At 40.9% G+C, this 27,242-nt stretch overlaps 1 protein-coding gene across 1 annotated transcript in view; it reads right to left on the bottom strand.

Annotated features, from left to right (window-relative positions):
* The window catches only part of HGD (homogentisate 1,2-dioxygenase), a 43,393-nt gene that overhangs the window by 4,798 nt on the left and 11,353 nt on the right, over nucleotides 1-27,242 (bottom strand). Inside the window, exons 5-12 of the mRNA XM_004480765.4 lie at nucleotides 16,219-16,278; nucleotides 14,669-14,760; nucleotides 12,683-12,717; nucleotides 11,798-11,877; nucleotides 11,155-11,254; nucleotides 8,964-9,088; nucleotides 6,431-6,535; nucleotides 4,021-4,147 (exon numbers count right to left, since the gene is read on the bottom strand). Coding sequence (XP_004480822.2) covers nucleotides 4,021-4,147; nucleotides 6,431-6,535; nucleotides 8,964-9,088; nucleotides 11,155-11,254; nucleotides 11,798-11,877; nucleotides 12,683-12,717; nucleotides 14,669-14,760; nucleotides 16,219-16,278 — 724 coding nt within the window. The remainder of the gene's footprint in view (nucleotides 1-4,020; nucleotides 4,148-6,430; nucleotides 6,536-8,963; nucleotides 9,089-11,154; nucleotides 11,255-11,797; nucleotides 11,878-12,682; nucleotides 12,718-14,668; nucleotides 14,761-16,218; nucleotides 16,279-27,242) is intronic.

The raw sequence follows: 27,242 nt of genomic DNA, 5'->3' as shown, positions 1-27,242 counted from the left end.
TAAGAAACAGTCCTTGCTGTAAAGGTACTCATATCCTGTCTTGTGAGAGTGCCGAGAGTACGAAGAGACAGGATAGGGAGATATGGCAGTGTGAACCCTTACAAAGCCAAACATTTAACGTAATAAATGCCTGCTCCACTTCCTTACAATATAACCAAATGCCAAAATACTTCTGTAATTGACTAAGAAGCCACACCCAGAAAACAAAATGCTACTGCAGGTCCCTGCAAAGAAAGTGAGAGTATGACAGCCTGTGACAGTTTGAGATTATTTTTGTGAATCCCCAAAAGAGAAAGATTATGTTTGTAAACTAATCTATTCCTCTGGGTGTGATACCCTTTGATTGTATTAAATTCAGCAAGGGGTCTCTGATTAAGTTTACTTGATAAAATCAATTTAGGACTTCTGATCGGGCTACGCCAGTAGGCGTAACTCAGGTTGAGTCCCAGTCCCCTTGGGGGGCTGATATAAACAGACACTCCCTCAAGAAGGCACACGGGAAGAGGAGAGAACTTTGTCATTTTGAACCTGCCATGTGACAGAAAGAAGTCTCAAACAGCTAAAGCCCCAGAGAGATGGACCATTTGCCTGATGGCTTACAGCTTACCTTGGGAAGAGAGTTGAGACTGACACAGGAAGCCCTGAGAGACAAGCCCTACGTCAACCAGCAACTGAGATCGGGGAGAAGCTGGGCCCATGGAGCCTTAAGAGGAAGAGGAAGCCCAGAAGGAGGGACCAGGCAGAGATCAGCGACCATCTCTCTTCAACACGTGGCAACTGGCTTTGGTGAGAAAGCAGCCTTGAGCCGGATGCTTTAGGGCCTTGTAACTAAGCTTTTACCCCAGATAAATACCTTTTATAAATGCCAACAGATTTCTGGTACTTGGCATTGGCATCCCTTTGGCAGACTAATATACAGCCCTTGCAGAAAAGGTAAGACTCACTTCATGGTTCTACTTGTCCCTTCAGAAAGAGGAAATAGAGAAGAAGCAAATTTAAACATAAAGTGTGTATATTTTAAAAGCAGTTCTGCTCTCGACTTAATTATGCTGTGGCGCTCCTTGCTCCAGTACATATCCTCAGGGTCACCTTCATGGCTTAATTTTAAGAACAGAGCATGAAAGAATTCAGCTCTGATATGAATATGAATTCAAATGGCAATGAGTTTGGTGATGACATTGCTACATCATTTTCTATATTTCAAAGGACAGCGGGAAAGTAGACCTTGCCTCTCTGATTAGGGCTGAATCCAGTTGACTAAGGTACATTAAGATCACTGGAGGCAATATTTTTACAGAAATAATTCTCTGCTTCTCCTATAAAGCAAGTTCAAAGTAGAAGAGATTTTGATTATTGAAGGAGTATTTTTAATATCTCTGGCTAAACTAATTTCCAACTTGGGGTTCTGGTTTTTCCAACAGACTCAGGGCAACCATGCCTTTCTGAGATCTATCCTGCAGCCAAATTTACTTGCAAATCATTAAAAAAAGTTATAGAAGGCATTTCAACAATCTGCTTGTTTCAAGCTGCCTGAACTAAATATCAGATTTAAGGAATGGGTTGAGAGCATAGCACAGTAGCAAACTTGTCCTAGCCAGACAATGCTAATATCCCTCTACCTAGGTGGGGAGACTAGCACTAGGCCAGTGTTTCTCAAACATGTGTCTCTAGATCTTTTTCATCAGAACCCCCTGGCTTACTAGTTCAAAATGCAGATTCTGGGGTTCCATCCTGTTATGGGTTGAATTGTGTCCTCCCAAAGCAATATGTTGAAGTCCTAATTCCCAGGATCTCAGAGTGTGCACATTATTTGGAAATAAGGTTGTTACAGATGGAATTAGGCAAATTAAAATGAGTAGGGTGGGTCCTTAATCCCATATAACTGTTGTCCTTATGAGAAGGGGGTCTCCACAGACACAGACTCACAGATAGGAGAAAGCCAATGTAAAGAGAGAAACGAGAGAGAAATCCGTGTGAAAAAGTAGGCAGAATTTGGAGTGATGTGGCTACAGCCAAGGAACTCCAAAGACTGCCGGCCGCCAGAAGCCAAGAAAGAGGCATCAAAAAGATTCTTCCTTAGAGATATCAGAGGGAGCATGGCCCTGCCAATACCTTGATTCTGGCCTTCTAACTCTGTGAGACAATTCATTCTATTGTTTTAAGTCACTCAGATTACAGTACTTTGTTACAGTGGCCCTAGCAAACTAAGAGAAACCCCCAAACCAGCTAATTAAACTCTCTGGGGGTGGGTAGTGGGCCCTGGGAATAAGCTTTAATAAATCATTATCTTCCTAATGTTTTTGAAGTGTGGTCCCCAGAAGAATAGTGTCAGGATCACTTGGGAACTTGTTAAAAACGCAAATTCTCAGCCCCTGCCCTAGCTTTACTGAAGCAGGATCCAGTGATCCTTGTTTTAACAAGCTCTGGAGGTAACTCTGATGCCTGCTAAAACTTGAAAACCACTATCCTCAGGAACTTAGAGTAATGTCAATACCATTACAAAGTAAAGTGGTACATCATCAAGGACTAGCATGTTATGTGTAGGCTATAAGCCAGAGAAATTCTTTCTCCTTGACCACAGGTCCTTGACGGGACTAACTTCCAGGAGGAGTTCCAGGACCAGTTAATGGGCCTGACCGTCTTCAGAAAGGACGTAGTTCATTGTGACACCATTCACAAAGCATCTGGTATCTTTGTAGTGGTAACTGATTGTTTTCTTTTCTCTACTCTAGTGGCGTCACCCAGAAAAAGGTGGTGCTGGCATTTGACCATGAAGCGGCCCTTCTTCCATCATGAAGGCTTTCGTTCCTCACTCTCCACAAATGCCTAGCCTGCCTATGCAGTGCACTGGTAAACACTGTTGAGCCTTGACACCTGGGAACCGATATGTATAGAGAGGAACCTCTGTAAACAGAAGGCCTTGTGATTAACTAAGGGAAAGGCATTTGTTTCCTAGAATGTTCCGGCTGAAATAAACTTAAGAGTTTTTCCAGAGCTCTACGTGTACAAACTTGTGATCTCCAGGAAGCACAATTGTATACTGACCTTTAGGTTTGATTTTCAGCTAGTTATTTCACAGTTAAAAATGTCAACCTTATTAAGTAGAGCCAGAAAGTATCTTATTCATTTTTGGTGATGCATTCACTTATTAAAATAAATGTTTATTAAGTGCATATTATGGCCCAAGCTCTGTGCTAGGCACACTATTTAGTGGACATGAGGGTCTGTTCTGGCATCAGACTGTCTGCAGTTAAATCCTGGCTCCACCACTTCACCAGCAGTGAGGCCTATAGAAAGCATAGCCCCTCTGGTCTCAGTTTCATCTTCTGAAAATAGAAAGGGGAGAGAGATGCATAATAATACTACCTATCTCTTATGACTGTTGTGAGGATCAAATGAGTTAATACTTCTACAAAATTTATAATAATGCCATAGAAAATGGTCAATAATTGTTAACTGTTAGAAATAATAATATTAATACAATAATAGATTTTATAGGTCCTGTTCCAGGCACCAAATGCTCTGCAGAAACTCCTTCTTGAATGAGTCCATCCCAATTATACACTGTAGTCTGCTTTATCTTGTCAGAATAATTGGAAAAGGAAACATATCATTGGCTCTTAAACCAGACTTTGGTAATGAGCTTTTTGAAAACAACAAACTAACCACTTATTCATCATGACCCTGACCAAAAACAACAACAGATTTAAAATGTAAAGAGGCTTCTTGCCTCAAACTTTACCAGAATTTCTGCCTCTCTTCTCGGTGATAGAATTTAGGACTTAGACATCACTAATTGTTTCCTTCTCAAAATCAATGTATCACTGCCATCATATAGAAGCAGTAGTATTTAAGCAGCAAAATGTCTGGGGAACCCTAGGTCTTAGGTGGCAGGATTCTGCACTGAAGCAGGAACAGAGTGTTCAGAAACATACCAAGCAGTATATCCCAATGGGTAGCACTCACCACTTCCCTGTCTCTTTGGTTTCCAAATAAGGCCTGGTAAAAAGAGGGACTTACTGTGGTAATAAGGAGGCCTGAAGGTCTTATCAGCAACCCCCCATCGAGGTGGGAAGATGACAAAATCAGCAATGGCGACTCCTGGGCGGACAGACTTTGCCGTCAACACTGTGAAAATGGATGGGTCCTGTGAAAGCACAAGGAGTGACCGAACAGATGACGCAAGGGAGGGGACTGGACAATGATATGCATGTCACCTGCACGTGAAGGTGTTTGCAAGTGTTGGTCTAATTTCTGATCAAACCACATGGTCCAGGCTATGGTGTCTAGACTTGTCATTGTGGTGCAGTAATCACTCATCTGACTTTACCCCCTTGCTGTGCTTGAAGCAAAATGAATTAACACTCAGTAAGAGGATTCTGACCTGATTTTTCACCCTGCTGAGCCCACATCACCTGCAACACAATCCCATGTGTCTGAGAACCAGTGGTCCTGCCTCCCAATCTCAGGTCACCCTGAGAAGAGCAGCGATGTGCAGTAGGGAGCACCTGGCAGAATAATTCCCAGAGAAAGGTGGAAATTGAAATGAGATAATATCTGGGTTTTGATGTAGCTGTAGGACAAGTTTTTCTGTGGGAAAATCACAAAGATTCCAGAGGGTCTCCTTGGGCTGGAAGGTCTGGGAAACCTGCTCATTGCTTTTTTACCCTTGTTTGATTCTCAGGTGTAAAACATATCACTAGTATCTTTAATTTTAGTGGTGGTAGTATAGAGAGGAGTAGATTGGGGGGAAAATACTGTGTTTTTAAAAAGAACTTTAGAATCACTGAATGGGAAAAAATAGAGATTCAATTTAATTGAAATCAACCACCTTTTAGCCTACAGATACCATATTAAGGTCTGGAGATCAAAGACGATTAAGATCTACTCCCTGCCACTTTAGCATAAAGGATGACAGTGGGGGGAGGCAAAGGAGTATAAAGCAGATGTGTGAACAACTAGTCACAGCAAGGTGCCATGGGCAATCTAACTTTATAGAGAACTCAGGGAGTACAAAGGAAGGAGTGCTCACCTATACCTGAAAGAATCAGAGAAGGCTTCAAAGAGGAGGTGACATTTGAGGTAGACCCTAAAGAACGAAGGGAGAAAAGAAAAAAAGGAAGAGAAAAAGAAAGAAAAAGAGAAAGACATTTTAAGCCCTGAAAACAGCAAAGGCATACATGGAGATTTTGTTAAGAGAAAAGAAGGCTAAAGCCCAGGGTGCATTGGTGGATGGGAGAGGGGCAAGAGGTGGTATTGGAAAATGAATCCAGGACCAGATGGCAAAGAACATCCAATACCACGCTCCACAGCTCAGACTTAATCCTAAACCATGGGGAGCCTGCAAAGGTTTTCTAATACAGGACCGGAATGATCGGATCTATATTATGGGAAAGGAGCTATAGCAGCAGTTCAGAGAATATTGAACTTGTGTAAATTCGAATTAAAACAACAACAACCCTTACTGCTGTGAAACTTAACACTTCTTCATCTGTCAGAGGAAATGATCTGAAGCTGTTAAAGAAAGATAGAAGCTCAAATAAAGCTTTATCAGTGATCCCTTTTCATGCTGCTTTGGGCTTGGTGCCTCAATTTTCTTTTCTCCTTTGGTTTTAATAAGAGCTGCTGCTCTTCAGCAAGGTAGTTTTGTGTCCCCAGAGATAAGCTGAATTGGTTCAGAGTAATCTTTATGTCTCTGGTTCTCTGGCTTTTGCTCTAATTATCCCTCCAGTTTGTGGATTAAGCTATTATAAACTAGGCCGCAGAATGAATTTTCTCCCACTATCTCAGAACCAGCCCTTTATCAAGAACATGGGAACTTGCAGGGCCTGCACTATAGATCGAGGACCTATCTGTGGCTCCCCCTAACTGAGTAACAAATATGACCAAGTAGAATTTCTTTGGTTCAAATTCAAGGACTGAACACTATGAGTAACTTCAGAAGAGAGTGGTCTTCTCCATCACTGCTGAAAACAGCCAAGAGCAGAGGCACCACTGGGGGCAGGTGTAGCAAGTAATCTCTTGATATCTGTGAGAAATAAGGACAGAGTCCTTTCCAAATCTATGCAAGTCTCTTCCTCTTCAGTCCATCGCTAGCACAAGCCACTGGCTTTCTTTTCTGGATAAATTTTCCACAAAGAAACTAAGCTTTTACCTGTCTGTGAGAGACGCTGTGAATATTCTGTGTAGAGACCTAAGCGGTGTTAAGTGTCTGGCTTGGCTCCCTCACTAACTATGTGATTTACTCCTTCACTGAAGCCTTGTTGCAGACAATCCAAATTCCTGTCAGCACAATGAACAAATGACTACATCTAGGACTTCCAAAGATGACATGGGAAACTTTAAATCTGCAAATGTCAAGGATCTACTGTGGACCCCTCCCACCCAAGAGTAGCCCCATCCCCAAGGCCCCTCCACAGTCCACACTTACTGCATGATCAAAAGCCACTGAGTTGATGACCATGAAATTCTCCAAGTTGTACTTGTAGGGTACGTAGTTCCCGTGCCAGGCCACAACATTGAATGGGGAGACATCCTGATCACAAAAAGCAGGAAAAGATGATCAAACACCTAATGCTTTTTTTTTTTTTTTTTTTTACCTAATGCTTTTATAGCTGTGATCTCACAGCATGTACTCAGTGTCACTCTGGTTTTATTTATTTATTTTTTTAATTTGATTTTGTTCTCATAACTCAATTATAGTTCCCTTGGGAGAAGTATAACACTGAATCATGCTGTTTGCTTCATGCCCCTTCTACTCAGACCCACTTTGCCACTAACCCTATTTTTTCAGTTCATAAGCTGCATCTGTCTTCTGATCACATGTGCAGCAGAAGCACAACACATTCTCCAAATTGTGCCCTTTCAAATTTTTTCCATCACAATTGTGAGAATCTGTGGATGCCAGCAGTTCTCAGACAATCTGGACCACCTTCTGGGTTTATCCTGGTGCAGAGGGTACTTGCTGTGGCTGTTCCCCAGGTAATTGCAGCCCAGAGGAGCTTCCAATGGACATAGTGCCTGGGTCATTGAGTATAGGAGAGGGTAGGAGGCACTAAGAGTTCCAGACCCAAGGATTTGAGATTTCAGAGCAATTAATGTGTTGCTTGTTGGATCTGCCCTGGTGTAGGAGAGGACTGGTGCTCTGCTACAGAAGGCTACCCTCTCTGTGTGGGTCTATTCTGGAAACAGACTCTCAGAATTTTCTAAAGGCTTTAACGAAGGGGCTATGCACAGAGGTATGGTCAGGGTTAAGTGAACTGACTTGAGATGTTGAGGTATCTGAGCTTAGCTATAGAGGATACACATTGCTGTTCCTAAATCTGAGGGATAAGGGAAGGAAATATTGTTACAGGACTCAGGAGAGAGCTAGAACCTTGGAAAAGGGGCCTGCCCAGTGGTGTGTTGGTAAATTTTTAACAAGTAGCTCTCCAGGAAAAAAATCCCGGATTTATCATGTTTGCTGATTTCTGGTGTGTAAATATTCTCATCACGGTCGTCACCATTGACCATGGAGTTTGGAAGAGAATAATACAAGCTCTTGCAAGTCAGTATGAGCCAGCTCCAGCATACAACTGGGGCTACACAACAGGAACTGAGGTCATGGAAGGATGTAGCCACTGCCATAAACACAGTCCCAAATAAGGAGGAAGCAGGGGAAGAAATATTCCAACTTCTCTTTCTCCCTGTTCTCCAATTCCCTGTGGGTACCTCCCATTGATTGAACCCAACAAGAAGCCACCTGGCTAGGGTGACCAGGTGATACAGTCCATAAAAGTCAGTGTCCAAGGGCACAGATTAGAGCAGAGAAGGGAGAATGGATCAGTGGGGACTTACACAGAGAATAATCAGTGCAGGGTCCACTTGCAAAGTGAAAATTCCTGGGACTGCTAGGGATACATTCAGAAGAGTGGCTTTCCATCAAGTATACACAAAAAAATAATCTGGGGAACATGCTTAAAATGAATGTAGATTTCCATTCCTCATTCCCAGAGGTTATCATTTTGGTTAGGCTGGAATAGTGTCTAAGGATCTGCATTTTAAACAGCCTCACTGAGATTTTCTCATGCAAGTGGTCCCTGGACTACATGAAGTGAAATCCTGACTCAGAGAATATGAGGATGACAATTTAAGCCTCAGGACTTAATTTTAAGTGCCCAACTGGTTGGCCTCTTCTGGTTGGTATGTTCTCTAGACTGTTCCTGGATGATAACATGTTTTCACAAAATATAAGTAGTAAGTCAAATAAAAAAATAAAGCAAATGAATAATGATAAAGTTAAACAGAAGAGAACTTTGGGTTATTTTTTATTATTTTATTGTTTTATTCTAATATATTAAATATGAATTTATATACAACTTAGAAGCCAGATACAATATTAAATAATATGATATATAATATATATAACATCTACCATATTATATCGAGATTACATATTATGTTATTATTATTATTATCTATGCTGTTGCTTATCTTTCGAGTTTACCAAGCTGATGGTATTAGCTCTTCTGAGTAGCCAAGCTAATTAACTGAGTTCTACTTGCTTTGTATCAACCATTGCTTATATTTGAAATATGGTAACCATTGGTGAATGTAAATCTTTAAGTATTTTTGCCTTTCAAAACATAGTACCCTGTATTATGTTTTCATCTAACGTGCATCATTTATAGAGAGCTCCATTTTTCTAGGATTATTATTGCTTAGAGTGTGGAAAGGGCATGAGTTTTAGAGTTAGACAGGTATGGGTTCAAATTCTGGCTCTGTAACTTCTTGTGATAGTGCATAAATTACATATTACTACCTGGCCTGTTTTAATGACTACAAATAAGGCAAACAGTAACATATTTTAGTACCTTAGTGGTATGGCGAAGATGAATACCAATGTTAGTACTTAATATTGGCCTTAGCAAACAGTAGGTGCTCAATAACTATTCCCTCCCTGCTTATTGACCCTCTTACTTTACCTGTTTAGCAGCAAACAGCTTGCCCTGGTATTTACTGATCACAGTGTAACCACCTGGCACTTGGCGATCTTCATACCAGGCAACGGGTATCAAGAAATCACGAGGATTTGCCAAGCCATTAGCTCCTAGAACAAATGACCCCAGAGTCTTTTAGATACTCCTGAATTCAAATAGAAAAGATGTCTGTAGTCACACGGAAAGAAAGGACATTCTTTTAGGTCAAGACCCACTCCATAAATTACTTTCATTGCTCAAAGACTCATTGGATTATCAGTCTAGTCTCTTTTTATAGGGTCCAAGAAATTTTGATGAGGTTAAGGGCCTTAGAAAAAAATCACAAGAATCATCAGCATCACCAGATCACCTCTTTAAGTTGTAGAGTGACTATAGTTTACAAAACCATTTCACATGCATTATCTCATCATTACAAGGGAGGGGAGGGGAGGATATTAGAGACTAGGACAGAGGAAAAGGGAAGATCTGATAGAATACTAGGTCTTTATTCTTTCAGAGGAACCCCTGATAACTCTAGAAATCATTTACAGTCTTTGATCTCAGAAAAGAAGAGTTAAATACCGATGCCCAGGTATGTCTCTGCACCTTGGATAGAATTCAGAATCTAAGTCTGTAGAGCTGCTCTCTGCCCTGACAAATCTGGCTGCCACCCAGGGGAGAAAATATGCAAGTATTGCTTGCTTACCTTTGCTTAGGAGCAAATATTCCCTTCAGAGAGAGAAAATAAATCAAAAGACCAAAAATAAAAAGCATAAGTGCAAAAACATAATTTAACTCTGAGAGGGGAGACCTGGGGAGTGTTGCTTTATTTTTTTGTTTTTTTTTTTTTTTAAATCATTTCCAGCTCCTGGGGTTAAAAAAAATAAGCCCCCGCTGGTTAGCAAATTATATATATTTTCCAGAGGGTACATGTTCCATGAAACCTGGAGGCTATGCTGACTGTAAAGCAGCAGGAAGCCAGACCCAAGCAGGAAGAGTGGGTGGTGAGCAGGATGACAGACGGCCCCCATGGCTCCAGCTGCCTCTCTGCCACCTCCCACCTTCTTTTGACTATTTGGATCCCCCCAGGGGAGTGACCAGAAGGCACATGCTGGCCTGTCCCTGCTTTGCTCTAAAAAGCTGTTTACAAGAAGGGAGGAACAGGGAGGTGTGGTCACCACCTTCAGCAAACACACCACAGATGAAATCAAGGGCCGGTATTTCCAGGCACTCTTTTTACTCTGAGAGCTGTTTTGAGAGCAACCCCTCCTACTATCTGCACTTCTCTCCTGCATCTCTGCCTCCAGCTTGCCAGAAGAACGGAGAAGGACCTTGTTTCACGTTTGAAAGCTATAATCTGGCTGTGGTTTCTAGCTCCTCTGTAGCAATGAGCAATGCACCTTTTTGACAGTTAAGTGTATGCATTTTGAGCAGCGTGCTCAGGAGGAATATGAGGTCCGGAGACTACTTGTTACATCACTCATGTCTGCTCCCTCTTTCCATAGTAATACAGCTTCTGCCCTCTTTCTAGCTTTCTCCACTTTATTGTCTAACACAGCTCATTGGCTTAGCCTGTTCAAAAGCTCATTCCCACCTGCATACTTTTGCTTAAGCTGTTCCATTTCCTCCTTACTTCTCTTCAACTTTTCATCAAGAATTAGTCAAATCTCATCTCTTATGTGAAGCTGTTCCTGGTGACTGCAGCCCATAGTAATTCAAACTCTTACATCCCTTACAGTACACAGTGTAAAACCTGAAATCGATTACACATTGCCTTGCTCTCCAATGGTATCTATATTATTTGTGAGAGGTTGGCCTGGGTTGTTATGCATATATTTTATGGGAAGAGGCTTGTGTTTCTGTTGATGAGGTTCCTGTAATTACCCTCAGCACAACATGGGAATCAAGAATTGCTGATGGATCGATATTAATAAAGGGCTAATTGATGAAGGTTTTATTTCATCAGTTGGGTCAGCCATACTGCGTGGAGTCCCTGAACTTAAAAGACTTGAAAAGAAAGTCTGGAATTGCTCAGGGAATTCCAGTAGGTTTTTGAAATTCCAAACTATTACTTTGTCTAGAGCAGACATCTAAAAAGGAAAGTAGAAATCTGAATGAGATAGAAAGATGTTCTTTCATGCAGTTATCTGTGTCCTGTATCTCAAGCAAAACTTAGAGGCTTGTAATGAAGATTTACCAATGGGTCCCAGATCAGGTAACTCGAAGTGGACACCGTAGACCTCCAGAATGTAGCCCCTGGTCTCTTCGAAGACATCTATGCTGAATCTCATTCCTCTCTGGAAGGGGAAGCAGACACGGGTTTGCTCTCTCAAAATCATACCTGTAGTCATGAAGAATTTGCCCCAGAGCCACAGCCCCAATGCAAAACTGAAGCTTAGTTTGCTTTCAGAGATTGTATTAGAAAGAAAAAATAAACTCCTAACGTATCTGTGATCCCAGCCAATTCTAGTTTAATCTTTCATTGGGCCAGAGAGCAGTAGCCCTGATTTAGCCAAAATTTTAAGAAATCCACCTTCATTACTCCCCATCCTCTATTCAGGGACATAGGGCCTTATCCAGAGTATATAAATATTCAGCCGAGTGAATTGACAATGCTTCTTGCTTTATGATTGTTTGCTATTTTACAACAAAGCAGGCACAAAGCCTGCTTACCCTTTTACACATGGAACTTTCTGCACAACTCAAACTCTCTCCCCATTGCCCTGGAATGATGGAGAAATTTTGGCGTTGGAAATAGCAGCAGCTGAAACATCTGATTATTTGTTTTACTTAACTCGAATTAAGGAGAGGTTGGGAGGAGAAGGGGACCCATCACCCACCTGAATAACGCAGATCTCAGAGGGCTGCACAAGCATCTTGCCAAACTCAGTGTAAATGAGAAGCTTTCCTTTCTGGGGGACTGATAGAAAAGACAGGGCAATGGTGAGCCACTCTTTTTGTGTGAGGGCCATTTCACAACAAGTAAAGGACTTAAGGACTGCATTTGCCTTTTCATTCCAAATGAAAAGAGCTTTACTGAGTATCACAGAGGAAAACGTATGTTCTTACAACTTAGGTTAACTCTTTTTCTATCTAGAAGAATATGAATGAATAAAACTGACCCTGCTTTTTTCAGTTTCCAGGTAAGGAGCTTACGTATACACAATCTGGTGGATTGACCAAAAAAGAGCAGGAGAAATAGGATGAAAAATCGTTACTTTCTGGTAGTTCTAGGAGGAGGCTGACATTCTCTAATGTCTTCACCAAAATGTTGACTCCAAAATTGTGATACTGAAGCCACCAAACAGAATGGGCTGACCAGAACAATTTCTGGTAGACGTAATATTATGTAGTCTCATTAAAATGTATGTTTAAATTGAGTATATCAATGACAGGATGGTCTTGAGAGATTTTGAAGGCAAATGGAGCTATCCTAATAACTTAATCACATCTTGGTATTACTCTTCATTCTTTTTCAACAAATCAGAAAGGCCCAGCAGTGATTGGCAAGGAAAGAGAGACCAGGAAATAGAGTAGAAGCTTTGAGGTACACTAGGAATCTTTTCCAGACTGCTGATGGCCTCTAGATCTCAGTCTATAGATGCACTAAATGAGATAAAACAGATTGGAGGATGAAGAAAAAAAATATGTGTATGAAATTTGCAAAGCAATTTGTGGTTAGGAATTAATTAACAACGAAGGGGACTGAAATCTTCAGAACTCACCGATCAAGAAGTCCCCATCCGAATTGTAAAAGCATCTGAAAGATAAAAATAAGGAGTGATTCTTGATATTTTCAATTTTAACACTATCTAGATAAATGAAGTCATCCCACCAATTATCATTTAGTGCCTACTATATGCCACGACCAGTTCTGCGTATAAATGGTAAGCAAAAGAGATCCAGTCTCTGTCCTAACAGAGCTTCGAGTCAAGTGGGGAGTAGACAGCAAGCACATAATTGCATAATTAAATCATTGCAAAAATATAATGGCATTTTGAAAGTCAAATTTAGGGAATTGAAAGGGTAAGGGGCCTGATCTGGTTCAGAGAGTCAGAAAAGTCTTTCCTGAAGAAGTGACATTCGACCTCAGAGCTGAAGGAAATAAACTGGATAAAGGTTGGGAGAGAGGGGACATCCAGGCAGAAGAAAGGAACAGCCTTTGTAAGTGCCCTGAGGCAGAAGGTTTTTGGGACATTGGAATTGACTCTGGTTAGTAGCAATGCTTAAATATGAATTCATCAATTGTAACAAATGTACCACACTAATGAAGGATGTTGCTAATGGAGGAAAGTGTAAGAGGGAGAGAGGGAAGGGTATATGGGGATCCCCTATATTTTCAATGTATCATTTATGTAATCTAAAGCTTCTTTTCAAATAAAATAAAATAAAACTATGCATATTAAAATTAATCACTAATACTTAAAAAAAAAAAAAAAGAAGAAGAAGAAGGTTATTTGGCAGGGGCAGGTTGAAAGAATTGAATAAAGGCCTGTGTGACCCAAGTGAGAGAAGGGGAGGTGACCTGAGATGAGGTTGAACCCAAAGGGAGATTTTCAGTGCTTTGTCACAGGGCTGTGATCTTAACCCTGATTCATTCCTCATTTTTGGCAATAGCTTGGAAGAAAGCCCAGGGGCCTATTTTTCAAATCTGAAATGCCACAGAGCTTGGATGGTTTCTCATAGTCTCTTCTGGTTCCTTGGAGCACAATTTGTAAAATTTTTGCCTTAAAATAAACCAATGAGGGAACAGCTGAGTTTCTTCCTTCAATATAGTTCAACATCACCAATATTGGCTGATGGTTGTGAGAAAAGGATACTTCCCACCAACCTTCTCATTAAAACAGACAAACACTTAAAAATAAAAAATTGAGAAAAGGATGGTAGAAATAGAAAAGGGGCAGTATTTAAAAGAACTCACATGACTTGGATAGTAAGGATAATAGGCAACCATGAAAAATGCTGCAAAGACTTTGGAAAATATGAGCCCTCTTAGTGAAGGTGATAATATAATAATTAACATTTATTGAGCACTTCCCCTGGGGTAGGCTCTGGGCTATGTATACTTTACAATGTGTGGGCCTCAGGTCCCTCAGCCAGGAAGGAACTGGGCTTTGGATATGAATGGTCTCATTGCAGAGGTTGTGTGCAAAATCACTGTGTTATTCTGCTTCCTAAAGAAAAGACTGGAATTCCAATTACATGTCTTTTTTGATTAAAGAAAAAGGAAAAGAAAAAAAGAAAAGCCGGTATATAAGCTTCTATATTTGCGAACTTCAAGTTTACACAAAGCTATTAGCTGAATCCAAGTTCTGTCTTCTTGATCTGCCACTAATAGGTGACCCTAATGGCTGCTCAAGCAGGACTCAAGAACAATCTCAGAGAACCACAGAAATTAAAGTTCTTCTGGTTCAGATCTGATTAAAGTCAAAATGTCTCTTGGACTAGTCCCCTAATCGTCTTCCCTTTTCTGTTTGACATTATGTGGCATTCTCGTTTATATCATGGGAGTCAGAGGAGATAGAGAGGCTCATCTATTGTCATTATTTATAAATACATAGTAACATTGCTCTGAGGAAAATGAAACAACATTAACAACAGTGTATGTGTGGTGTGATTTCATAAAAGCCAAGAGCTAGACCTGACCTTCACCTTCTGGTCAAGAGCCCTTGAGGAATGGGTCTGTCTTGCCCCAGCCCTGAGCCACTTACCTGTTTCCCATGGAGGTGTTGCAGAGGAAAATGTGGATGGCAAGCCCATTGTTAGACCTGATGTCGCCAGCTCCACACAAAGTGTGCAGGCCCTGGGAGAAACCGCATATGTGAGAAATTTTAATTTACTTAGTATAATGTTTTTGTTCTTTGGTGGTTTTTTTTGGTCTGATATTAAGGAGAGATTCTAATGGAGGTAATTTCAGGCACCTAGCAGGCTTTAATACGAAGTTTGCTGGATCAGGGACCAGCTTATGTTCCTCAAATATACCCCATATATTGTAGGTAGTCCTCTGTTTACTAATAGGGTTAGCCCTGGTATCTCTAGAACAGGACAGAGGAAAGCATTCTAGTTGACAGTAATTCTCCCTGTATGACCAGATGATCCATGGTACAAGAAACCCTAACACGAAGGATTTTTCAAAACAGCTATCAACCCCAAACCTGTAGATGGAAAGCCCAAAAGGAGGGACCTCTGCTCCTTCAGCTATCCTTAATCCACACAGGCACAGGGTGGGAGATCCTATTTAATTGAGTCCGCGTAAGAGTTTGGAGCACTAAAGCTGATAATAAAGATGATTCAAACAATCTGGACAGCGGCTGGGCACCTAGACTGCCCCTAGTAAACCATGGACTGACATTAGTTTGCAGAACCCTCCACTGGCCTCCTTGAGTCCCACCTTCTTGTAGCTCCCCTCTGCCCTCCCCCACATACTACTTGCTCTGGGCACAGGTATTCCAACACTCCTAGCACCTGCAACTACCAAACAGAGCTTCTAATTAGCATTGTGCTAACTAGAATTGCCAACTGACTTGATGCTATTTCTGCTCAGAGGCCCATTTCTGAAGTCCATGAAGCAGGATGGGAAAAAAAATTTTTTTTTCACTGATCTCTGACAGAAATTTATCATTTCCCTCAATTAATATGAAATGTTGCCAACAAACCACAGCAGTATTAGCAGTGCTTGTCATTGATAGAAATTATAGAAAATTTTATATCACATTAACAGTTGTTGCAGATATCTCAAAATATCATTCATGCTCATCCCAACTTCTAATAATTGCAGTTATTAGAGCTGTTCAAAAATCTTTATTATCTAGTTCATTAATAAGGAAGCATATATAATCCAAACCAAATTTTTTAAAAAAAATATTTTGATAATTACAGTTCAATATACTTGGCTTCTTTGTAATTTTATATAATTTATTTTATGCATCTAAGAACACCAGCCCTCTAAAGAAGTCCATGGAGTGAAAAAGTTAAAAGCCTCTGTTTAACAAAAGCAAAGGCACTTGGGGTAGGTAAATGTTCAATTTCCATTGGCTTTTCTGAGATGTTGTAAATAGCTATGAGTGCCCTGTGGTGTCAGGGGCCAGATGGTGCCTGTGAATGAGATATTCCTTGGGCAGCCCCCAAAGTGCAAGCAGGTGATTTGTCTCTGCTGCCTCCTTTAAGGCTGGCTGTGCTTGGCATTCAACCTGCAAATGGTTGAATCACTCACAGCAAAAGAGAGGAAAGTAGTGGGAAGGTGTGGATAGTATTGACTTACGCTCACAAAATCCACTTTCTTATGAGATGCTTTTGGAATCTCAAATGGTTTCCACCTAAGCTGGAAAAGAAAAGCGTACACACATACAGGAAAATTACTTCACAAGGGAAAACCATATGACTTTTTAATAAATAGCATCAATTATACAGAGTAAGAAGGACAGCTGTGCCCTCTGCAAGGCTCTGACTGCTTGTGATTTTGTTATTTTAAAATTAATAATCATCCAGCATTTCCTTAAAGGGGCTCTGTTAGGTTGTATGTGTATGTGTGTGTGTGTGTGTAAACTTATAGGCATATAAACTGTATTTGTTCTGTACCACTTTAAATTATAAAAAATTTTTAAAAATCATCATTCTATTCATTGCTTCCTCCTTCAGAAGCTGTTTGTTTCTTTTAACATTTTGCTCAGGCAGATCAGTGAGTTTTGACTGATGCTGCTTTCAAAGCTATTTATAATCAGCTCCCTTTCCTGGCATGCCAGCCTCTCAGTGTGGGCTCTTGACACTGTAGGGGAAGGTTCTACTTCTACTTCCAGCCTTTGGAGTTTTGAATTATTTCTTTAAGAGAAAGAAAAAGCACCCAGCTGACACTGGATTTGGTAAATGCAGTACCAGTTTCAGTTTCTCCTAAAACTCTGCGTTGGTCCCCAGACTGCCTGACGGTTCAGTTTAAATCACAACAATATTTAATTTAATAATGAAATGATCTGAGGAAATGGGGAGAAAAATCAGCAGGTTCGGGCCCTACTAGAAGCATCAGCCCAGCACTTATTAATCAACTTGGCAGCAGCCTGGCTGGCAGCTGATAAACCTCACAGCCTCAGGACGCATCTCAGGCAGTGACCTGCACCCTGAGGGTTGCTGCGATGGCTGCAGCCTCCATCAGGTCCTGGGGCTCAGCCCATTCTCTATTTCATGGAGGGAGCCAGAGCGAAAGGAAGCAGCAAGTGGAAAAGGCTGTGCTGGTACAAAATCAGACGGCAGCCTTTATTTTTTAAAAGCAAAGCAGAGGTGGCTCAAGAGATTAGGGGTCTTCCTCCCACCTGAGAGGCCCCGGGTTCAGTTCCAGGTGCCTCCTAAAAAGAAGATAAGCAGACAATGAGTGTAAACAATGAGGGTGACTGGAAAAATAAGTAAATAAATCTTTTTTTTTTTTAAAGAAGCAAAGCCGGATTATCACATTCTGGCATCACTCAAAAAGGACATAAAATTTCAAAGATAGTGTTGAAATCATGCTTCAGAAAGAAGGCAAGGCAACTGTAGGACTAATTGCAATATGGAGGATGTCTCCTGGGAGAGGAAGGAGGAACCTGAGAGCAAGGATCTAGGAAAAGGTTTCTCAACTTTGGAACTATTGACATCTTGCACCGGATAGTGCTTTGCTGTGGGAGGCTGTTCTGTGCACTGTAGGATATTTAACAGCATCCCTGGCCTCTACCTACTAGATGCCAGCAGCACACTCCCCTAGTTGTAATACCAAAAATGTTTCCAGACTTTGCCAAATATCACTTGTGGGACAAATCGCTCCTTGGTGAGAAACACTGCCTGGGAGGATATTCCCTTGACATCTGGAAAAGCCACAGCTGAACACTGCTGGCCTTTGGGGTAGAGGTTTTGATCTACCACTAACCATTACCTACTCCTCCTCTCTGTAATAGTGGTGCAGAGTTTGTTTACCCCAAGAAGACTGTCAGGAAGATGATATTACCTGGAATCTTAGAGTTGTCATTCTAGATTTCCCAGTGGAAGAGTTTTAGGTATCAGATCAGTGGTTAGCTGGACAACCTTTTAGCTCTAGTCTAGAGATTCTTAACTCTGACAACCCATGAGAATCACCTGGAGAGACTTCGAGACCTCAAACCAGGTTGAATAAGAATCTGTGAAGGTGGAGTCTAGGCATCAATATTTTATAAAAGCTCTTCAGGTAATTCTCATGTCCAGCTACGGTTTCAGAATCATCTCATCCATCTCAGAGAGTCTATGACTCTTGTATTGCTGAACCAAGCATCGTGTTCAGAAAAGTCCACCCAGTTAATCAATCAACTAAATTGTGACATGTTGGGCCAGATGTGGCAGTGACAATTAATAGTCCATCAATTAATAGCAATGAACAGTGTTTAAATAATACAAGTCTGAGATTTAACAAATATAAGAAAAAAAGAGAGAGAAGAAAATGAGAAAGAAGTTGCTTGTTAGTTGATTTTATCCTATAATTTTTCACAGTATTTTTTATTCATTACTATATACTACCACTAAATAGCTCCCTCATACAGAATCTAATTATTAAGCATTTCAAAAATGATGACATAAATGGAGTCCCCAATCCAATGCCTTGACTATAGTAGGTATTAATAAATACTTGAATGAATAAATAAATATAAGGCATGGAGAACATTGCCAATCTTTGGGGGAGAAAAAAAGACTAAAGCCAAATTTTGAGAACTGTAGAAGTAAAAATGACATTCAGGCAATAGCTAATAAACTACAAATGCTTTTAAAGTCCAAGAGTATTTCTAAAATATGTCAGTTCTTCATGCATGTGAAAAATCCTTGGTTCTTCTATATCCTTGCTGATTTTCCGTCTAGGTGTTATATCAATTGTTGAGAGAAGGGTGTTGAAATCTCCACCTATACTTGTAGATTTGTCTATTTCTCCTTTTAGTTCTATTAGCTTTTGCTTCACATAAGGCTGTATTCTGCAAATTCTACTGGAGGATAAAGCTTTACTCACTAAAATTGAGATGGTCAAAAATTATTTGAAAAGCATCTTCAAAGGAGTCCTGAGTTAGAATTTTAAAAGTCTTTAAAGTTATCAGAGGAGGGAGGCAGATGATTGGTAGCAAAATTTAATGATCAAGATGCAATATGCATGCTAAGGGATGAAAAGAAAACATCAGACAATTGGTCTCAATAGTTCTTGAGTCAGAAAATAGTGAGATCAAAGTTGGTTAGTTCAAATGTTTTGTCTTGGTTTTTAGATGAAAATTTTGTAAACTATAAAACAAATTTACTTTTGCTTCCCCCCCTCCAAAAGAAAATAGTGAGATAAGCTGGATGAACCAAATATCCCTTTTATTTATTTATTTCCCCTCCTCCTTCCATTGCCTGTTCTCTGTGTCCAATTGCTGTGTATTCTTCTGTGTCTGCTTGTATTCTCATTAGGTGGCTCTGGGAACTAATCCTGGGACCTTCCTGAGTGGGAGAGAGGTGATCATTCTCTTGAGCCACCTCAGCTCCCTGGCTTGCTATGTCTCTTATTGTCTTTCTTCTGTTTCTCTTTTTGTTGTGTCAACTTGCTGCACTAGCTCTCTGTGTGGTCCAGGCCTCCTGAATGGGGCAACACACCTGTGTGGGGCAGCACTCCTGTGTGGGGCATTACTCCACACAGGCCAGCACTCTGCATGGGCCAGCTCGCCACAAAGGCCAGCTTGCCTTCACCAGGAGGCCCTGGGCATTGAACCCGGGACCACCTATATGGTAGACTGACGCTCAACTTCTTGAGCCACTTCCACTTTCCCCTTTTATTAATAACACTAAAATTATTTGATTTATTGGGATTCCCTCCAAAATTTCCTTGGGCTCACTAGATTGGATGAATTGGATGTTCTTAACAACATTGACTGTCTAGAGGCAGGCATATCATTAGAAGTAGGTACCAGCTACCTAAGAATTTTGAAGTAACCTGTAGGTAAAATAGTGATCACTATGTATTAACAATTGCTAGCAGTAGATACGGGTAGGAGAAGTCTAGGGTAATCCATAGTGGTTAGTTTCAGTTCAGATGATGGAGGTAAATAAATGAAAGCAAAGCGTAGCTGAAATGGTCCGCAAATCTAGCAATTTGAGGAAAAAGGCAACATGATTTATGTAGAGTTAAATCAGGCTTTGAGTTACCCACTGGAGTTCCTTGAGATAATAGATAAGAACACAGATAAGGATGATCCCCAAGTTTTTCAAGAGGCTACAAAAATAATGAGGTGTTATGGGATTGGGTTGGCATTTTATCATGAATGGAAACGTGTATTCCCATTTGCTCTTGCCTTAAACTCAGGGGTTTTTTATTTATTGAATACTGACAGGCGGCCCTGATTTTTGCTTAGAGATTTACCTTCATTAGCCAGCACCTACCATGGGGCCTGGCACATAGTAGTCACACCATAAATATTTGTTGGATGATATTTAATTCTCCCAACAACATTTTGAGGCTCCTATGATTGTTATCGTCTCTGTTTAAAAATGAGAAAACTAATGGTTTAGAGCAGTTAAATTTTCTATCCTGAGAAACGATGCCAACACTCTCTCAGCTCCCACTTATTAACCTACTCCCTGAGCCCTTGGACGTTAGCCTGTCTTGATCTGTTTCTCAAATTATTTTTGAACTTCTTGGCTCCTGAACTCAGACTTTGCCTCCTTTTAATGATCTTGCACTTGCCCTTCCAATCTGACTCTTATTTACTGTACTCTAGTGCCAAGTTGTCCTGGCCCAGTCTGACTCCTGGGAACCTAACCCTGCTAAAGACCTTCAAGGTCAGCATTTTTCTCCACTCGGCTTAAATGCATTCATTCAAACAATGTTTATGAACTACTCTGTGAATCAGGTTTTATGCTAGGTACTAGAGGTGAACATGACATAGTCTCTGCCCTCAGGATACCCATACCAGAAGACTCTGGAAGTGTGGACACTCTCTGACAGGGAAACAAGGAAATGGATAAATAGAAGTGGCTTTGGAAGAGAAATGTAAACAAGAATGTTCCCTGGCACAAGGCCTATTTAGTATCTTTATACATGGAAAATAAGAGACATGCACAATGAAATCATCAGGTTTGCAGATATCTTTATAAAGAGTAAAGTGTAAGTTGATGAGGACATACTGTAAGAAGAGTCAGCAAGCTGTCCCAAAGGGCTGAACTGGGCAATGTGCACTGCAATTTGGCAAACACCAGAAAATGCATTTAGGGAAAGGTAAATAAATTCTATTTACAGGATGTTTAGATCTGAGCCATCAGAGAGTCAACTCAACAAATACTGGGATTTGATCCTGTGTAAGAAGGCATAGTGCTGGGCACTGCAGGTCATATGAAGATGACACAGATATAGACTCTACTCTCAAATGTAGTGAGAAATATTAAAAGGGTTCAGGAAGAAATTGGTATTGAAGATGAGTTTTAAATTATGGGTGGGTGGATATTTGCAAAGGAAGAGGAGAAAATTCCAGGTAGATGTAAGAGATAAAACACCAAGGCAGGAGAACTTAGGATATTGTTTGGGATAGGGCTACCTCCAGTTTGACTTGTGGGTAAAGAACATGGAAGGGAGTGGAGGTCTTGAAAGCTATGATGGCAAATCAGGGCTCTTGATCCCCTGTCTTGGGAACCTGCATTTGATTGGTCGGGCAGTAGAGGGATGATTGTGGGATTTAAAGATTTTTGTTCAGATAATTTAGCAAGCTGAATCTGTCAGTAGGATGTGGGATGTGGTGGGGAGACATATGGATCAGTTAGGAGACCATTAGCTGTTATAACAGTCCATGTGAGAAGAAACGAGGCCCAAGCCAGGTGGAGATGAGAAATGGAAGGAGAGAACAGATACCAGAGACAGCTTGGAAACAAATTCTACAGTATAATTTCTTCAAGTGTGGTCCAGAGCCAACCTGCATGGGAATCATTGGGAGAGACTCCTGGGCACCACCTCACTTACTGAATTAAGATCTCTTGGGACAAGGCTGGGGAATCTGGATTTCAGCTAGTCCTCCTAGTAACTTACATACACTTAATTTTGGGAGTCAGTCACCTAAGAACTTGGCACCTAATTCAATGTCAAGAAAGAAGGGCAGGAAGGTCTCAAAGATGATTCTGAGAATTCAAAACTGTTACTGGAAAGAATGATTGTGTCAATAGTAGACCGAGGAAAGTCAGAGGGAGAAGATAGTTTCAATGGGATATGATAACTTCAGTGTGGAACGTGTTGGATTAGGGCATACCCATGTCCCTTGGATGCCAGGTGTCCCCGTCTCCTTCCCGCCCAGTATTGGTAGCCGGCGCTGCCCCTCCTTCTCCCCTTCTCTGTCTTCCGCCTAGCCGTTATCTAGACAGCCCACACTTTCCCCTTCCCCTCCCTTGCTCCTAACCTCTTAGCCAGCTTACTGTCCAATAACCGCCTACTGTCCAGTAACCGCCTACTGTCCAGTAACCGCCTACGCAAGCAACAGCACCCGCCGGCACCAATCAAGTCCCTTTACGTATCCCTAGACCCTATAAAACCATGTCCCCTTCAACAATAAAGTAGACTTGTGCCTAGACCTTGTCTCCGTGGTGTTCTTGCTTGCACCGCGCGTCCCCCGTGCCTGAGCGGAAAGAGCGAGGGCCCAACGGCTTCGTGCCGAACCCCCTCCTCTCCTTCGACCGCGAGGCAACCCCCGTCCGGAGAGCCCGCCCGGCCAACCGCAAACCCTCCCGGAGGCCCGCCGCTGCCCGCAGCCAGGCATATGCATATCAAAGTCGTGTGTGTGCATGTCTCCTAGTAAAAGGGCATAAGGAATCTAAACTGCAAGTGTTATTTTCTAGAGGCAAAAGATAGGGAGAAAAAGAGGCAAGCCAGGAACCAGTGGTGACAAGGCAAGGGAAGCTTTAGGAGAGTGAGAGGTGAGAGGGCTGGAATCTGGGAGAAACTGGGAAAAAGAGATTTTAATAAGTGTTGCTGTGCATCATATATTAGACATGCTTTAATATTTTCAGAAGTACATAAAGATTAGCTATTTTCAATCATTTTTGGTTGTTGCTGCATGAGCCCCAGGATTTATTTATTTACTCATATGTACAAAATACAGACTGAAAAGGAAGAAACCAAAACATTAGAAATAGTTAAATCTGCATTTTGGTGGGACTGAGCATTGACATTTTTCATGTAAGTTTTGAAGAAAAATGTAGTAATTTTTGGAGAGCACATCATTATTATTTAAAGAGGATAGGGTATAAATATGTTCAATAGTGTGGTCTGGGCAAACAGGATTGCAAAGGGTTAAGGAGCGAATAGTGGTGATTAAAATTGGGTTCAGATACTTTCTAGAGAAGTTTGGCTGTGAATAGCAAAGAGTTGAGCAAAAGCTTAAAGAGGAAGTAAAACCCAAGACTTTTTTTTTCCTTTGGTTTTTAGAATATCAAGACCAGAACAGTTTGACAAATTAAAGAGTAAATACCTTGTAAGTACGCATTGTTTTGAAACAGTTTGATAATTTGAATGTCCTGAGGCAGAAGGCATTTTTTGATATGGCCTTTAAATAGCCTTGAGGTGTTTCTCACTTTGTTCAAATTGGACTGGTAGAGAACCAAGAGGCAATTTCCTCAGCAGAGGCCTAATTGGGTCAAGAGTCTGACTCTCCAACAATCAAGAGGTTTGGGGTGTTGTAATAGAAGAAAGAAATTTTAAAGAATCTGTTCTCTAAAGAGAAATACTAATTGAGTACCATAGAATCACAATTAAATTGGGTGTGGATTTGTTTATTAAATTCTGGGTTTCCAGAAGTTAGAAGAAGATGTATGATGAACTAAACAAGGTATATTTCTTATGTGAAATAGTAATGGATAGATCTAGTTATGCCCACAGGCTGAATTTAAAGATACCCCAAAATAATTTGCATTAATTCCTGGATGATTAATTAAATATGCACTAAAGAAAATGAAGGTTTTGTGGGGGGATAGTTCCCAGTCTTCCTGGGAAGGTAGCAGAGATGATGGTGATGATAGTATATCCTGGGGTGCTCTCTTGGGGACCTAAAGCTAGAGTGGAGGAAACAGTAGGCAATTCTCAAATCTTCAGATTCCTCAAGAGGGTTAACGTGGGTAGGTAGTGAGGCTGATGAAGTATTATGTCTGTGACAGGGGAAGACAAACCCACCACACAGGCTTCAGCTGGGAAGGACTCTCATATAGGAACCTAAGTATAATTTTCTTAGACTTCCTTGGTGAGAGCCTGGAGTACATATTTTAAATAGGTTATGAAGGGGGGAAATGGCGACTGCAGATTGCTGTGGCTAATTAATGAAGCATAAAATTGGAAAGCAATATTAACTTGCCTGTAATATGCAAATGAAAAGACAAAAGGATAGATTTCTCAAGAATGGGTTGGGAGTGACTATCAAGACAAGGGGGCCGAGGTGGCAGGTGAGGCAGGTCACAGAGCAGGAGGATGATAAAACTACTACTTTGATGGAGCTGCTCTTCACGGAGACCCAATCCAAGTGATGTGCCACATGTGTCCCGATGTGTGTGAGCAATGGGCAGGGAAAGTTTTGGGGAAGAGGAAATTCATTTGGTAGTTTCCATATAGAAAGTGTTCAAGGAATTCAAAACAGGAGAAATGTCAAGTGTTCAAGGAGAAAGGTAAAGCGGTAATCCTGGGAAGGGGGGAGGAAACATATGTATTGAGGCTCTGCTCAGAAGACAATAGGAACTTTTTTTTATTAGAGAAGTTGTGATTTTATAAAACAGTCATGCATAAGCAGGAACTTTTGATGCAGCTATTTTGACGCATCTGTATTAACTCAGGCTTTCTAAAATGCAGTTGCCCTGTCAAATTTATAACTAATTTTTGAAATATGAATTAATACGCATAACTGACACATATGACTTTCCCCTAGGATGCAAGATTTTCATCTTCTGCATTAATGTCTGTGCCATTTGAGTTTTTATAAGTATATATTATTTTTAATAAGACAAAACCAGAAAAGGTCTATCAGAATGGGGTTAGTTTCCAAAAGTATGCCACCTGGACCCCACATGTGTATTCATGTTAAATAAAATGTGGCAATAGTAGTCACAGAAATAATAATATATAATAAAAGTATATTACTGGGTATATACAGCGGATTCACATCACACTCACAGTTTCCTTAAAGGTTAGTTTAGAGCCTATCCCTCCACTTACATAAATTAGGTATGGCCCACTGTCATTCACTGTCACCATACACACATCTACAAAGAAGTATTAAGGTTATAGAGGCTTACTGAACTGGTGTGAACACTGTGAGCAGGAGGGTCACTGGAACTCACCACCTCACCCCTTTTACCACTAGCGATTTGATAGTTATCTTAAAGGCCGTATGATTTGAGTTCCCAATTATCTGCCTGGGGATTTCCTTGTAATCCATCTTTTAGTCTAGCTCAGTCATTCTCAAAATTTAGTGTACATAAGGATTACCATACAGGATAGCACAAGAAACCATGTATTTTCTACTTTATGGGTGACTTAAGGAATTTTCAGAGATAATTTTGATTGTATTTAATTTTCATTTTACTTGCTAAATTTACAACTATCCTCTTCCATTGTATAGTATGAACTTTGGCTCTGCTTGGGAGAATGGTCAGAAACTTAATTGAGGGTTACCTGTGCCACCTGAAGAAAATAATTAGGACACTTATGTGGTCTATGTACCCTTCCCATCTCCCAAATGACACAAATGCCTAATTGGCATTTAGCCTGACAAGGAAGCCTACAAAAAGCACAGGTATCCATCCTTTGTATTTTCTAATGGAAGATGGAGTCCTATTTTTAGGCAGTCAAATATATTTATTAATCATGAACAAGTGAGCATGACCATTGTAACTTTTAGGCAAGGTTTAAAAAGGTGGGATGAGGTTTGGAGTCCAGGTGAGACTCTAAGTTGGGGTGAAGCTGGAGTCACCAGGTTGGTTGTGTAGATTTATCCCCACATAGGTCCTAATGGCCAAAGGGGAGGCAGGTGCTAAAATCCAGCTTGTGGCCTTATATTTCCTTAGCCTTGCCTTGTTTCCTGGCAGGGGATTTTGACTGCAGGGTTGAGGGTTGCTGCTGGGGCTCTCTTTTCCTAATATGCTCAAAGGCAATGCGTAGGCCAGTGGTGGACAAGGGAGAATGCCTGTTGCATGCAGTAAACTCGACTTAAGTTTAAGGCTCAGTTATTTAGACTAAATGTCCCAGTTTCAAAATGGTTAGGAAGTAGAAAACAATTCAAGATATAAACTAACATATTTTTTTATTTCTGAATGTCCCCCTTTTTGCCTTTATTGGAGAAGGGGGTCTGTAATATTTAAGCAGGTACTTAATTCTTGAGATTTTTATAATTAGGGAGAGATGGAACAGGGAAGGAAACCAAATGTGACCATGAATTATTATGGGTTTTGTTCTTCAAAAAGAGTCAGTCTTTAGGGAAAGGGATTTGCAGGTATAGACAAAATGCCTTGGTAAACAAAGGGAAGCAGGATATTTTCCTTGGGCTATAGGGAGGAGATAAAGAGAGAGAGACAGAGAGATGCCAATGAATTTGTGAATATGGAATGGAATTGAATCTTGTGACCTGGAAAATCCCAGAGGATGATGACTGTGTGGCCTATCTGGGCAGACAGGACCGGAAGTGGAGCTGTAGATGATTCCATGCCTCAGCCTGGCATGAGAAGAGCAGAGCAATGGGTGTCTCAGCACTATCCAGTGAGCTGGGAACAGCAACCAAGGGCCCAAGACTCACGCTTACTTTGGCATCACTTAAGACCAGAGGCCACCAGGAAGACCAATTAAGCAGATGGGGGTTCAGAGTAAAAAGCAAAACAAAACAAACAAACAAACAAAAACCCAAAATCACCTGAACAGGAATTCTGACATGTATTATGTACTATACTGCCTTTAAGTAAATACATTAAAATGTTTGTATCGAATTCATGGTTCCTGCCTACTATGTGCTAAGCATGTTCATATCTAATCTCTCATGTAATCTTCACAAAAGCACTGCAAGGCAGTTGTATTTACAATCCCATTTTACAGTTGAAACCTCATGGCTCAGGAATACAGCTAAGTAGAGGGGCAAAGATGCAAACTCAGGTCTGTTTTTCTTCCTGTATCATATACCTATCGTCAGTGATAGATGTGCCGAAGCTCAGGAACAAAAACAATATACCAGGGTTCCCAGAAGGGAAAAATAGATATCAGTCCATTATTTGGTCTTTCTCATTGCTGCAAGCAGAGTATAGAAATAATACTGCTACCCAGAGTAAAAG

Source organism: Dasypus novemcinctus, chromosome 4 (genome assembly GCF_030445035.2).
Source record: "Dasypus novemcinctus isolate mDasNov1 chromosome 4, mDasNov1.1.hap2, whole genome shotgun sequence".
NCBI lineage: Eukaryota > Metazoa > Chordata > Mammalia > Cingulata > Dasypodidae > Dasypus > Dasypus novemcinctus.
The sequence above is the reverse complement of the archived record's forward strand: the minus strand, read 5'-3'. Positions and strand labels throughout refer to the sequence as shown.